General features: G+C 40.9%; 1 protein-coding gene across 3 annotated transcripts in view; it reads left to right on the top strand.

The window, feature by feature from the left end:
- MDN1 (midasin AAA ATPase 1) overlaps positions 1-15432 on the top strand; it is a gene marked incomplete at both ends in the record, with an annotated part of 175663 nt that overhangs the window by 144794 nt on the left and 15437 nt on the right. Inside the window, 9 exons of one of the 3 annotated variants that reach the window (XM_080700327.1) lie at positions 1846-1983; positions 5364-5505; positions 6635-6807; positions 7340-7489; positions 8782-8929; positions 12042-12355; positions 13085-13243; positions 14217-14318; positions 14916-15135. In XM_080700327.1, coding sequence (XP_080556453.1) covers positions 1846-1983; positions 5364-5505; positions 6635-6807; positions 7340-7489; positions 8782-8929; positions 12042-12355; positions 13085-13243; positions 14217-14318; positions 14916-15135 — 1546 coding nt within the window. Of the gene's footprint in view, positions 1-1845; positions 1984-5363; positions 5506-6634; positions 6808-7339; positions 7490-8781; positions 8930-12038; positions 12356-13078; positions 13244-14216; positions 14319-14915; positions 15136-15432 lie in introns of all 3 variants that reach the window. The other 2 variants (XM_080700326.1, XM_080700325.1) reach the window with 2 other exon arrangements.

The following is a 15432-nucleotide window of genomic DNA, read 5'->3' as shown; positions in this document are numbered from 1 at the left end:
TTAGTATTCTAAAATTTTCTACGAACCTAAGTATACTACAAATGAGATTCACTTGAGTAAGTATTTACAACTGAAGATGGGTCTGGACTTCTTATAAGTACTCAGAAGTTCTTAGTTTTTGAAATACTGGAAAGAATTAAAAAGTAAGAGGCAACCTTATCTGGAGGATGTGTGTGTGTGTGTGTGTGTGTGTGTATCAAGTGGTTGATCCTCGGGTTTCTATCCTTTATATAGTTAGCACTGAGTCTTACATTTTATCACTTCTTGAAAAAAATACTATGTAGAAGACAGTAATGGGCTAGGTGCTATAGCACAGGCCTAGAGTCTCAGCTACTCAGGCAGCTGAGGCAAGATTAACACAAATACAAGACCAGTCTCAGCAAGATCATGTCTCAATATAAAAAAGGTTGGGGATTTAGCTCAGTGATAAAAGAACCTTGGGTTCAGTCCCTACTACAAAACAAAAACAAAACTCCACCATGGCAAAATAGTGTATGGTAAGGGTCCTTTGAGAAGATTTGGGTCCACTCATATTGTTGCTCCTGTCTGACAAGCTCTAAAATGACTTTGGCCTGTCAAGCCTGTCTGCTTTGAGGCGGGAATGTGGACACGGGAAAGGTTTTGATAATGGCAGATGTCAGGTACCCAGTGGCTTCCCAGCTGGAACTACTGTAGTGACATACCCTGAAAAGAACATGTCCTATGTCCTTTCCTATGTCTGCCCATATCTGAACATCCTCTTTACGAATAATGTAACTGAGTGGGTAACTTAAATAGGTTAACCAAAATGTGTTGTCTGATCAGATTTCTGAGAAATCTGCCCCTGGAAGTGAATTTATCTTTCCTTTAATTTTTTTCAGGTGCCCAATTTATATCTTTTCTGAGTAGTGCTGAGAGAACCTATAAGTAAACTAGACACAGTGGTTCAATAATAAATTTAAATTGTAATTAAAGCATTTAATCCACAGAAAACTATTAACCAAGTCACATTCAGCATTGATTGGTTTCTTGTTAATTGGCTGCTTATTTTTATGTAGTACATTTTCATCCTCAGACTAGCAGATATATTAATAGCATGTATTTTCTCATAAAATTAAAGATTCTGATTGAGGGCTACTATTTTGTCTACTTTTTCTACTTATTTCTGTCCCACAGTCTAGTAGTTTTTTCTTTACAGGCCATTTTCCGACATAAAACAGTTCTTTTAACCCTTTGAGATTGTTAGGCTTCATTCTGTCCTGGCTCAATGATTTGCTCCCAAATATATTTCATTCATTTCTAGTACATTTCATTCAAAATTTTGTCATGTGAGAGGTGTCTACAGAGTCCAAATCTTATACATTAAATCTGATGTCAAACTATGAAACTGCCTAATAATTGGAAACACTTTATTTTATTTTTGTGTGGTACTGGGGATTGAACCCAGGGCTATCCTACCACTGAAGTATACCCCAGCTCTATTTTATTTTATTTTTTTTGAAACAGCCTCACTAAGTTGTGGAGAGTCTAAGTTGCTAAGGCTGGCTGCAAACCTGTGATCCTCCTGTCTCAGCCTCCCAAGTACTGAGATTACAAAGCATGTACCACCACACCAAGCTATGGGAACACTTTTAAATTGCTTTTTTTTTTTTTTTTTTTTTTTTTTTTTGGTACTGGGATTGGATCTAGGAACATTCTACCTATGATCCATACCTCAGTTCTGTATTATTTTTATTTTGAAATAGGGTCTGGCTAAGTTCCTGAGGCTGGCTTTGAACCTGTAGTCCTTCTGTGCTGGGATTAACATTCATGCACCACCACACAAATTGTTTTTGTGTTTAACTATTAACTCTATTTTTTCCAAAGGGATTTTGTTTGCCCACAGAATTTATGGAAGATTCAGCAGGTGAGGGAGCAACTGAATTCCACGACTATGAGGGAGGTGGAATTGGAGAAGGCGAGGGCATGAAGGATGTGAGTGACAAGATAGAAAATGAAGAACAGGTATGTGTTCTCATGCATGAATCGGCAGATGGATTACAAAAGCTGACTCCCTTTCCTCACTTCTTTTAAATATCTGAAGTTACACATATAAATTGTTTTTACTAGGCTAATGGTTTTCATACTGGTCTATGGAGCCCTAGGGATATTAGAGCTTGGGCAGAAGGTTTAATTAAAAGCCTAAACACCACAGGAAGTACCTTTGCAACCCAGCCATTGGCTGTGGCTATGATTTTGGAGTGTCTGGCTTTATAATTTGCTTTTTTTTTTTTTTTTTTTTTTTTTTGGTGGGCATGGACCCCTTCTACCTCCAGGCTATACTCCCAGACATATTTTATATTTTGTTGGAAACAGGGTCTCACTAAGTTACTGAGAACCTCACTAAGTAGCTGAGGCTGGCTTCGAACCTGCGTGATCCTCCTGTCTTCGTTTCCCAAGCGCAGGGTTTACAAGCATGAGCCACCACGCCCAGCATATAATTTGCTGGGGAGATTTGCTGCTGATTTCTCAGAATATTTTTAGGAATAGTACTTTTAAGGACAAAAAGCTTGGCTATTGCAATAATTGTGTTAAGCAGTACTGCCAAAAGTTCACAGTTATGTATCATTGTATGTCTTTAAGACATGTAGTGGGGGTTTTCTGTGTGTGTATGCAGAACTGGGAATTGAACCTAGGGGTATTCTACCTCCAAGCTTATACCCCACCAACCCTTTTTTTTTTTTTTTTTTTTTAATTTAAAATTTTTTCTGCAGTACTGGGGATGGAACCCAGGGGCATTCTAATACTCTCTGAGCTACACCGCCAGCCCTAAATTTTTTTATTATTTTTTTTTAAACAGGGTCTCACTGTGTTGCAAAGGACCTCACTAAATACCTGAGGTTGCCCACAAACCGTGATCCTCCTGTCTTAGCCTCCCAAATACTAGGATTACAAGTGTGAGTCACCACGCCCAGTTCTTTATTTTTATTTTTATTTTTTTTGAAATGGGGTCTTACTAAGTTGCTTACGGCCTCACTAGCTAAAGCTGACCAGAAGTCTATTCTCCTGTCTCTGCCTCCCAAGTACTGGATTACAAGCTTGTGCCACCACACCTGGCTCATAGAAATTTTAAAATCCATATCCTTTTAAGGTTGGAGTCAAGAGTGCTTTTAAATGTTCAAATGCTGGGGTAAGATTATTGCTACATTTTTTAAAATGCTTGTCTTGTTTTGGATAATTTGTGTGTGTAAGTGTGTGAACACCACTCTTAGCCATTTATATTAATCAACTGTGACTTGAAATAAAAGGTACTTTCTTTTTATTACTTGTATTTTAAGTCTAAATCAGATCATAAAGTTACATTTATAGTATGGATGTAGCTATTAATAAAGGAGAAAACCATATAGACTTCCCCCACCCCTTTTTTGTGGCACTGGGGGTGGAACCCAGGGGGCTTTCTACCTCCGGGCTATACTCCCAGACATATTTTATATTTTGTTGGAAACAGGGTCTCACTAAGTTGCTGAGAACCTCACTAAGTAGCTGAGGCTGGCTTCGAACCTGTGTGATCCCCGCCTCCACCTCCCAAGCGGGGGGATTACAAGCGTGCGCTACCACGCCCGGCTTCCTCTCTTTTTTTAGAAGGAAAGAAGCTGGGTGTGGTGGCACATACTTCTAATCCCAGCACTTGGGTGGCTGAGACAGGAGGACAGTGGTTTGAGGACAGCCTCAGCTACTTGTGAGACACTTTGCAGCTCAGTGAGACCCTTTTTCAAAATAAAGACGAAAAAAAAAATAGGGAATGGCCGGGCGTGGTGTCACACGCTTGTAATCCCCTTGCTTGGGAGGCTGAGATAGGAGGATCGCACAGGTTCGAAGCCAGCCTCAGCTACTTGGTGAGGCTCTCAGCAACTTAGTGAGACCCTGTTTCCAAATAAAATAGAAAATAGGTCTGGGAGTATAGCCCAGAGGTAGAAAGCCTCTGGGTTCCACCCCCATACCACCAAAAAAAAAAAAAAAATAGGGAATGGGCATAGCTCGGGGCGGGTAGAATGACCCTGGGTTCCATCCCCAGTACCTATGTATGTATGTATGTATGTATGTATGTATGTATGTTGGAGAGCAGGTATTGATCATATTACCTGTGTCACTTTGTGCTTGTGCATTCCTACTTACACGTTGAAGATGCAGCCACAATGCCATTTGGCAGTGAAATTTTCTTTGGGAGTTTTGGAGAAGATGGTTGTGCTGTGGGGAACTTGGTCTTGGTGGTTTGCTTAAATTATTTTAATAAGTGAGTTTTGTTACTTTCTTTTTTTAAAAAAAAAAAGACTTAAAAATCAGCTATAAAGAGAACAGTATGAATCCTTTGCCTCAAATATTAGTTCATTTATATAAGAATATATAAAATAAGGAAAAGTATTTTATTCTCTATAATTTCTGAACAAAATTCCATATTCTGTGATTACAAAAGCAATAAAGCAAAAATTAACTTCCAAAAATGTAAAACATTTTACAAATTATTGCACGTGTCTGTCTTAGTTCTTTTTGTCTCTCCTCAGATGGTCTCTGAGTACATTATTAACCTGGCCCTTTATATTCTAGAGCTAAAATAAACATTACTAACATCAGAACATTCATTTTTAGAAATAGACTTTTATTGGTGCATCGTAGTCTCACATCATAATGTAGCCTCAGAGTGTTAGTTGACATACATGCACACAGCACTTGGTGAGCCTTCCCCACACACACACACTCCTTCCCCTTTCCCATGCATGATACTGAGATTGTTATTGGTAATTTCACATGTACAAAAGTTCAGTGAATTGTTGCCTTCATTATTTCTCCCTCCTGCCCACCACCAATCTCCGCTAGACCACCTCCCATCACTCCACTGGAGTTTCTCCTTCATTACCAAAAGTCCCTCTTATATCTCAGTTACTCCCTAGCTTCTGTATATGAGAGAAAACATATGGCCCTTCTCTTTCTGTGGGTGGCTAATCTCATTTAACATAATATTTTCCAGGTTCATCCATTTTCTTGCAAATGATCTATTTTTATTCTTCAAAACTGTTAAGTAGAATTCCATTGTGTGTATATTCCTTAATTTGTAATCCATTCATTTGTTGATAGATACCTAGGTTGGTTCCATAATTTGACTGCTGTGAATTGTGCTACTATAAACATAGATATTCATGTGTCATTATAATATTCTCATTTCAGCCCCTTTAGGAAGATACCCAAGAGTGGTATAGCTAGATTGTACGGTGGATCCATTCCCAGTTTTCTGAGGAATCTCCACAATTATCTCCAAAGGGGCCACACTAGTTTGCACTCTTACCAACAGTGTATGAGTTTCTGTTTCCCCCACATAATTTATGTTTTCTATAATGCTTTTTGATAAGGTGGAAGATTCATTCCAGAAAGGTCAAGAAAAGGATAAAGAGGATCCTAACTCAAAATCTGATATTAAGGGCGAGGATAATGCCATTGAGATGTCAGAAGACTTTGAGGGGAAAATGCACGATGGGGAGCTTGAAGAACAAGGTTTGAGATTATCTGTCACTTTATTCTTGTTTTTAAAAGCATAAATATTTTGTCCAGGAGATGATAAGCTCTCAATCAGAAGCCTATTATAATTGTTTGAGATGAGTTGGGCTACTCTGCATAACTACAGATGGAAATTCAGCCACTGCATATGCCATCACCATCTCCACCAAGGCAGAAATGTGCAATCGGTCTTGGAGATTGTTTCTGTGTAAACCAAGACCTTGGTTGACAGCCTTGTGTGCTAAGTGCAGTGGCTGGGTAGTGTTACTTCCACAGTGAAGTCCAAAGGGACAGGGAAGGATCTCTAACAAAGGTTTGCTGTCAGCCTGAAGCAAACTGTTCTGGGTAGTTGTATTTTAGTGACACACACACCCCCCTCCCCCCGTTACAAAAATAATAGATGTTTGTTGGAATGAAATGTAGGAAAAAAACAAATAGTCCTCAGGCTCACCACCCAAGCCACTTAATAATTTTGGTGTATTTTCATTTATCTCATATACAGACCATATATAGTGTTTTTTATTTAACATCTTATGAACATTCTCCTTATCATTAAAAATTATTTGAGAATTATTTCTTATATCTGGCATATATTTGTACCAGTATCTTACTCTAAGCAAGAGCTTGCAGAAATGAATGTTGACCTTTGAGTAGAAAAGCATATACTTGCTTGTGAAGAATAAAGATATAGTTGTTTGCAAAGTAGACCTTGAGCAGAGGCAAAAGGAAGAAAATTCTGATTGATTAATTGATCCAGACCTGATTTCAGATAGTGTGTTGAAGTTGGAAGAGGACCCTTGAAACTCAACCTACTTCAGTCCACCATTTTATAGGTAGGAACACAGTGAGGCTGCTGTGTTCCATAGTGGGTGTTCCCCCAACACCAGAACCAGACATCCTGACAACAATTCCACCACTTTCTTACTGTTTATTCACATATTTCTCCAAACAGTCTGCAAAACACAGAACTTCTTCAGTAGATCTAAAGGCATCTGCTTATAGTGTCTAGAAACCATCTGTAAACCCAAGATGGGACCCTTGCCAGGAAGTCGGCCCATGCCTCTTACACACACAGTGCTGAGTCACTAGAGATCTGCCTAACTAAGCTCAGTGCCTTCCCTTTCAGAAGAGGATGATGAGAAGTCAGATAGTGAGGGCGGAGACCTGGATAAACAGATGGGAGATCTCAATGGTGAGGAGGCTGACAAACTAGATGAGAGGCTTTGGGGTGATGACGAGGAAGAAGATGAGGAGGAAGAAGACAGTAAAACTGAAGAAACAGGACCAGGAATGGATGAGGTAATTAAGATTCCCCCATCCCAAAGTCCCCAGGGCAAGAGCAGGTAATCTTCCCACCACCTGCCATTCCCTGTCATTTACTGGTCTTTGTTTTTCTTACATCTCTCTCTTTTTTTGTCTCTTTATCTCTTGAAAGCATAGACTGGCCTAAGTCATTCCTCATGTTATGGAGGAGGGAAGTTAAGATTTAGTGCAGATGCTCCAAGTCAATTCTCCCATTGGCCACTGAATTTCTCCAGCTCCCAGTTTAGGAAAAAGGCCAGTGCTGGGTGGGACCCTGCAGTAGCAGGGCATAATGCATGTAATTATCAGACCCACCATTTACACACTTAACTCTTCTTGCTGCATTCTGGGCATATGTGTCCTGTTCTCTTTCATGGATGTTTGGTTCCCTATCAGCCTGGTATTTGTATGGGATAGGCCTAGTAGGCAGGAATTATGCAGCCCATGTGTGTGGGCTGCATTAGGAGTGTTAGCCCATGCAGAGCAGTTTCTTAGATTGAGTATTATTTTTCCTTCTTTTGACATTTAGGAAGATTCTGAACTTGTTGCTAAAGATGACAACTTGGATGCTGGGAATTCAAAGAAAGATAAAAACCAGCAACACAAGAAAGAAAAGGAAGAGGCAGATTCTGATAACGGTGAACAAAGCCAAGACAAAATTAATGAACAAATAGATGAGGTAATGAGGAATTTTTTGTGTGTGTGTGTGTGTGTGTGTGTGTGTGTGTGTGTGTGTGTGGTATTGGAGATGGAACCCAGGGGCATTCTACCTTCAAGCCACACACACCCCCCAGCCCTATTTTTCATTCTTTATTTTGAAACAGGGTCTCATTGAGTTGTAAAGGGCCTCACTAAATAGCTGAGGCTGTCCATGAACCGCGATCCTCCTGTCTCAGCCTCCCAAATGCTGGGATTACAAGCGTGCGCCACCACGCCTTGCAAGGTACTGAGGATTTGAAATGACTGCTCTCCTGACTCAAGACCAGGGCCTTGTACTGCGTAGTTCTTGGAATGCGCCGTGACATTTTTTCCATTTGTTGATTACCATCCCATTGCTTGATAAAATAATATGCAACAGAGGCTTTTAACAGGCATAACACATCTGATTACTGGTTACCAACAAATCATCTGTCTCTATGCTTTAGTTTAGAAACTAAAACCTGTGATCCTTTTCTCACAAGTTTCTTATTTGAAATTAAATAACTAGACCTGTTATCTTTGGAGAATCTAAAAGAAGGTGAAATTTGAAATTCTAAAATAGAAGGTCTAAAAATATTAAAATATGTGTGCTGGAAATTTTAGGGAAGGAGAGACATTGTATTCTCTTGATGTAGTATAAATGGTTATAAAGCTAATTTTAGCTGGGTATTGTGGCTCACACTTGTAATCCTAGCATTTGGGAGGCTGAGACAGGAGGACTGCAGTTCGCGAACAGCCTCAGCTACTTAGTGAAGCCCTTTGCAACTCAGTGAGACTCTAGTCAGTCACAAAAAGTAAGGAATTTGATACTTTCCCTAATATGTGAAAGCTAGGGTGAATGGGGTCATAGGACGAACTCCAGGTGAAAAAGAGATCCCGTAGAGGAACAAATAAGGCAATCTAACTGTGGGGATGGGAGGTGGGGAGAGAGAAACGCTTTAAAGCACATGATGTACTTATCCATATATCAAAGTCAACCACTAAACCAAGCATGGGAGGGAGGGATGGGAGTAAGGTGGGGACTGGGTTGGGGCTGGCTGGGTGATGTGTCCATTTATGTCTACACAAGTTTTTTACCTCATTATGGTGTATAAATACAATGCACTAATAAAAAATTTTAAATCTTAAAAAATAAAGAATAAAAAATAGGGTTGGGGATGTAGCTCAGAGGTAGAATGCCCCTGGGTTCCATCCCCAATACCACACACACACACAAGCTAACTTTAGGTGAAAATTTTTTTAACTTCTTTTTCTCTCTTTATTGCCTCAAAGAGAGAATATGATGAAAATGAGGTGGACCCTTACCATGGCAATCAGGAACAGCTGCCAGAACCTGAGGCTTTAGACCTTCCAGATGACTTGAACCTTGACAATGAAGATGAGAATGGTGGTGAAGGCACAGACAATGAGGACGGAGAAGGTACATCTTTGAGAAACCCCAAGAAAATGAGTTGGAAGTCATTGACAGTGAACAATAACTGATTTCAGAGTTAGCCAGCTGTCATGGCCAGTTTGGGAGTCTTGTTTGGTTAGCTCAGTCAGTCCCAATGTGAGAACGTTGTTTGCATGTCCTTTGTGGTGTTTCTCGTGTATAGACCTACAGCTCCCCAGCCAGCAGATCCGTGTCGTTTTCTGTCCTGTATTTGGCACTGCTGGTCCCTGGTGGTGTTTCACCACACACAGTACCGTCTCTTCATAGCCATTGCTGTGTTCCTGTCATGGGTTGACACAGGTAGCACTGTGCAGTCTTGGTATGCTCAGACCTCTCCTGTAATCCAGGTACAGTTTTCTTTGGAAAATGATGGTGTCGGTTATTGTTTTGTGTTTATTCTGAAATATGAACCATTGTGATTTGGAATGAAACTAATTCAAGAAAATCACATGTACCTGACAGGAATCCAGTGCCTCTGTCACCCATTTTTCAACCCTGGTGCTCTAGGGACTGATGTCTGATAATAATTGAAAGCACTGTATAGGAGATGCCCCTACAATCGAAGCTCCCCACTCATGTTGGCTAACCAGCCAGACAGTTGTGAGGTAGCTTTACTCTGATTTAAATGAGTTACATATTTAGAAAAGCTATTTTAAAATATATATGTAGGTTTTTAAAACAAAAAAATTAGCAAGTTATAGAAGAATGAATGCAATGTTAAATAAAAATTAAACATTGGAGCTGGGTGTGGTAGCACATACTTGTAATCTCAGTACTTGGGACTCTGAGACAGAGGTATCACAGGTTCAAAGCCAGCCTCAGCAGCTTAGTGAGTATCTCAGCAACTTAGTGAGACTCTGTTCCAAATAAAATATACGACAGGTTTGGGGGTGTAGCCTGGAGGTAGAAGGCCCCTGGCTTTCATCTGTAGTACCACAAAAAAAAAAATATATATATATATATATATATACATATAAAATAAAAATTTAATTTTGGAATCTGACTTCAATCCTGAAGTCAACAACCAAACAAGCATAAAAATTAAGATTCAAAATCAAATCCAGTAAGAGTTTAATAAGCCTTAAAATATCCAAGCTTCTTTAGGTGATTGTGTATATGAACTAAGAAGTTTTCTTAAAGAATTACTTATTAATAAAATAACTCATTTCTGAAGCCACCAAAGTATACAAAGTTCTTCTAATAAAACTTTTTTCAAGCCGGGCATGGTGACGCATGCTTGTAATCCCAGCATTCGAGAGGCTGATACTGGAGGATCCCAGTTCGCAGACAGCCTCAGCTACTTAGTGAGGCCCTCTGCAACTTAGTGAGACCCTTTCTCAAAATAAAGAATAAAAAATAGGCCCTGTCTCAAAATAAAGAATAAAATATGTAGCTTGGAGGTTGAATGCCTCTAGATTCCATCCCCAGACTCGCAAAAGAAAAAACTTTTTTCAAATAATATTGAGTTTCATTTTGTATGTATGATAAGGAATGGCATCCATCAATTATCAGCAATAGTAATTGAGCATCAAACTCATCTTTTATGTTTGGTCCTATTGTGGGGTTTTTTTTTTGTTTGTTTGTTTGCTTGCTTATTTGTTTTATGGGGTTTTTCTTGGTTTTAAGTAGATTACTTTTTTGTGGCACTGGAGATTAGGAGCATTCTATTTCTGAGCTACATCTGTTTCTCCCATCCCCCCTCCTTTTTTAAAATTTTGAAACAGGGTCTCACTAGGATGCTGAGGCTAACTCAAACCAGCAATTCTCCTGTCTCAGCCTAGCAAGTACTTGGATTACAAGTGTATGTCACCATCCCCAGCTTAATAAAATGCACTATGAAAATAACTATGTAATGTAACGGTATGGTTCAGAATGGGTTGAGTAAACTTTTTTATAAAGTATCAGATAATAAATATTGTAGACTTTGTAGTCTATAATAAGAGCTTTGTTGCAGATATTTATATATACCTCTGTAGTATGAAAGCAGTTGTAGCTAGCACACGGTAGAGATGGGGTAAACACATAACTAAGAAAATGGATGCAGCTATGTTTTGGCAAAACCCACCTCCCCCCTTTTTTGGGGGTGGGGGTGAAACCCAGGGGCAGTCTACCTCCGAGCTACACCCTCAGCCTTTTGTTTTGCAGTACTAGGATGGAACCCAGGGTCATCATATCTCCGAGCTACACTCCTAGCCTTAGTTTTTAAGTCTTTTTATTTATGTATTTATTTGTTTGTTTATTTTTATTTTGGTGATACTGGGAGTAGAACCCAGAGGCTTTCTACCTCCGGGCTATACTCCCAGACCTAGACCTATTTTATACTTTATTTGGAAACAGGGTCTCACTAAGTTGCTGAGAGCCTCACTAAGTAGCTGAGGCTGGCTTTGAACCTGTGTGATTCTCCTGTCTCAACCTCCCAAGCATGGGGATTACAAGCAAGTAATTTTTATTTCTTGAAACAGGGTCTCACTGAGTTGGGAAGGGCCTTGCTAAGTAGCTGAGGCTGTGAACTGCAGTCCTCCAGTCTCAGCCTCCCAAATGCTTGAGTTACAGGTGCGTGCAACAATGCCCAGCTCCCAGCTCCAGCCCTATTTTTTATTCTTTATTTTGAAACAAAGTTTCACTGAATTGCAAAGGACCTCACTAAGTAGCTGAGGCTGTTGGTGAACAGCTATCCTCCTGTTTCAGCCTTCCAAATGCTGGGATTACAAGCATGTAACCACCATGCCCATCTTGGTAAACCTTTTAACTGATACAAACAGGTGGAAACCAGATTTTACCTATGGGCTTTATTTGCCAGTGCCTGGCTCAGAGAATAAAAACAAAACATGTAGCTGGGCATGGTAGCGCACACTTGTAATCCCAGTACTTGGGATGCTGAGACAAGAGGAACCCACAGGTTCAAAGCCAGCCTCATCAACTTAGTGAGACCCAATTTCCAATAAAATATGAAAATGGGTATGGGAGTGTAGCCTGGAAGTAGAAAGCCCCTGGGTTTTATCCCTAGTATCACAATAAATAAAGTGCGCAACTGCCTCCAGCTAAAGAAATTGTTAAGTTTTCAGAATTCTGAGTTCCTTCTTGTTGATCTATCCAGAAGAGAATCCTTTGGAGATCAAAGACAAACAGATGGATACAGAAGCAGGTCATGAAACTGAGGAAATGAGTGAAGAGGCTGAGGCTGACCAGAATGAAGGTGATGTTCCACACAACCCTGAAGAAGGCCCCAGTGAAGATGACCAAGTGGGAACGGAGGAGGAGATGGACACAGGAGCTGATAACCAAGGCAAAGATGCCGAGCATCCTGAAGAAGACTCAGAGGAGCCGCAGCAACCTCTGGAGGAAGAGGACGGGGAAGCAGCTGAGGAAGGCAGAGAGAATGGTAGCCCTGCTGACCATGGTCTCCAGCCCCAGGTATTACGGATATGTGGACTTTTCTTATGTATTAGTGAGGAGGGGGAAACACATCTTGCCGTAGAATCTTTTTTTTTTTTTTTTTTTTTTTTGGTGTGTGTGTGTGTGTGGTACTGGGAATGGAACTCAGGGAGGGGCATCTACCTTCGAGCTACACCCCCAGCCCCCATTTTTAATTCTTCATTTTGAAACAGGGTCTCACTGAGATGCAAAGAGCCTCACTAAGTAGCTGAGTCTGTCCGCGAACCTGGATCCTCCTGTCTCCGCCTCCCAAGCGTGGGGATTACAAGTGCGCGCCACCCCAACCCCCAGCTTAGAATCTACTGGGGGTGGAACCCAGAGGCTTTCTACCTCCGGGCTATACTCCCAGACCTAGACCTATTTTATATTATATTTGGAAACAGGGTCTCACTAAGTTGCTGAGAGCCTCACTAAGTAGCTGAGCCTGGCTTCAAACCCGTGTGATCCTCCTGTCTCAGCCTCCCAAGCACAGGGATTACAAGCGTGTGCTACCACATCCGGCCTTAGAATCTTATTTTAGAATACTTATCCATCACCTTTTGACACTGCCAAAGAGTTTTGTTTCCATTTGAAGCCCCTCTCTTCCTAATCCTCTTTTTGCAGACTCCATTCAGAGCGGAGTGGGGAGTCTACTTTCTGCACAGGTTCCCAATTCATGTTTTTCTCCCAGCTCACATAATGCTGTCTCTGATTTCTCTGCAGAATCAGGAAGAAGAAGGGGAGGAGTCTGACACAGAGGAGCAGGTGCCAGAGGCTGCGGAGAGAAAGGAGCATCCCTCCTGCGGGCAGGCGGGCCTGGAGAGCATGCAGAGTGCTCAGGCTGTGGAGCTGGCTGGGGCTGCCCCTGAGAAGGAGCCAGGCAAGGAGGTGAGGGGTCCTTGCTACCTCAGCCAGCTGCCTTCCCGTCTAAAGTCACCTTCTTAGCAGAAGTTGATTGCATAGATTACATAGAATTTTCTGTTTGTTTTTTTGTTACATCTAAAAGATCATCTCCCACCCTTGGAAAAAATTATTGTATACCAAAGGCCTCTGAGAAAAAGAACTTCAGATTTTTTGCTATGGGCTTTAATATTTAAGTGAAATACCTAGTAAGAATCATGTTCATCTTGTTTTTCTGAAAGGTTTGAATTTAGCCCTTATGCAGCAGTATGCCTCTAATGGTATTTTACGTTTCCTTGTTTTTCACTAGGATTCTAAATGTTTTATCTTAAAAAAGCAAACCTTTCTTTATTCCTTGACCTGGTGGTGATGTATTCCAGTAATGACCACAGTTTACAGGCTGCTGGCCTGCTGTGGGCACAGTATTAAATATCAAAGGACATGCTGGTTAGCCTCTTTGAGCCCCTGTTTCTCATCAGTAATAACTCTTTACTGATCATACTCACCTACCCCACTCACTATTCATTGAGCATCTTTTAAGTGATAGTAATTTCTTTACTTTAACAAGTCCTCATAATAACCCTGTGAGATAGATAATACTGTTGTTTTCTCAATGTTTGGTGGATAATAAGCTCCAGCGAAGGTTGCATAGCTGTTTGGTAATGAACCTTGATTTCTAATTGAGGGCTGTCCTGGCTTTGGAGTAAGACTGCTCCTATAGACAAGGAACTAATCAGCCTTACAAAGCAAAGGTACCTCAGAGGTAACAGAAATCAGGGTCTCAGTACTCCTGTTTGTACCCACAGACTGGGCCTTTGTCATGGATGAGTCTTAGAGCAGGCAGGTAGGTAGGGGTGGTAAGCTGATTCTGAGCTGAGCATTATGGTAAGAGAAATTGTACTCAATGTGGTACAATAACCAGCACTTGTACGTTTCATTCTCTATGGCTTGGATTTCCTAGGAACACGGGAGTGGAGCTGCAGATGCAAACCAGGCAGAAGGCCATGCATCCAACTTTGTTGCCCGGTTGGCCTCCCAGAAACACACCAGGAAAAACACACAGGTTTCTATCACTCTAACTAAACTCAGGTGATGGCTGCATGTACAAGAAGATGTTGTGAATGTAGTTTTAAACAAAAGGCCATATTCCCAGCCTTCACTGTTGGACTAGACATGGTGGCATCCTAGATGAGCAGAGCAGGACCATGGTGTTGCCCAGTGGAATCTCATCATTGGGGTTCCTTTCTGGCACTCACACCCATTCCTGCTATGCTGCCATGAGCTCGTGCAATGTTCCATTGTCCAGCACCAATCACCCTCATCCTTTTTACTGTCCGTAGTTATTTGCATTTTCTTTAATGGAGTGTAAGCCACATCCATGAAATTATTATATACAAATCTGTGCCCTGATATTTTCTTTGTATGTAACATGTATATAGATGTATGTATGAGTATTTATTTCTTTGCTTCCTTAACTTTATTTCAGATATAACCCTGTGCATATAAATGTATAGAAGCCCCATCCTTTATAATAGGTGCATCGAGTTCCATTGCTGTTTGGCTATCCCTAATTTACCTATCAATGTCCATCTAGGTAAATTATGGTTATCTTGAATCTGCCATTACAGACAAGTTTCTGATGAATTTCCTCTTCCCACAGAGTTTTAAAAGGAAACCTGGGCAGGCTGACAATGAACGCTCCCTGGGTGATCACAATGAGCATGTGCATAAGAGGTTGAGGACTATGGATAACGACAGCCAGGCAGAACAGGAACCAGCCCAGTCTCAGGCCCAGGCCCAGGCCCAGGCCCAGGCCGAAGATGCAGATGCTTTTGAGCACATTAAACAAGGCAGCGACGCATATGATGCACAGACCTATGGTATGGTGCAGGGAGTTTTCTTCCTTTAGCTCACTTAGCTCTCTGTGACTGTATGCCTGCCAGGCAAATAGAGAATAAATATTATCTTCTAAAAGGTTGCAATATCTTTACAAGCAGCCATATTCAAACCTAGTACTGGTCTAATAATAGACGTTTCTTCATAATCACTTGAACTGCAATGGCAAGAAGTGTGAACTTGAATTATGTTTTTTTCCCCATAAAAAAGAGGTGGTCTCAGGGGTGTTAATTTGTTATGCAAAAACCTAAGCTTTTCATATGTGTGTGCTCTCACTGTTG

The sequence above is a fragment of the Muscardinus avellanarius genome (assembly GCF_963383645.1).
Source record: "Muscardinus avellanarius genome assembly, chromosome: 8".
Classification (NCBI taxonomy): Eukaryota; Metazoa; Chordata; class Mammalia; order Rodentia; family Gliridae; genus Muscardinus; species Muscardinus avellanarius.
Note: the sequence above shows the minus strand (reverse complement) of the source record. Positions and strands in the feature narration are given on the sequence as shown.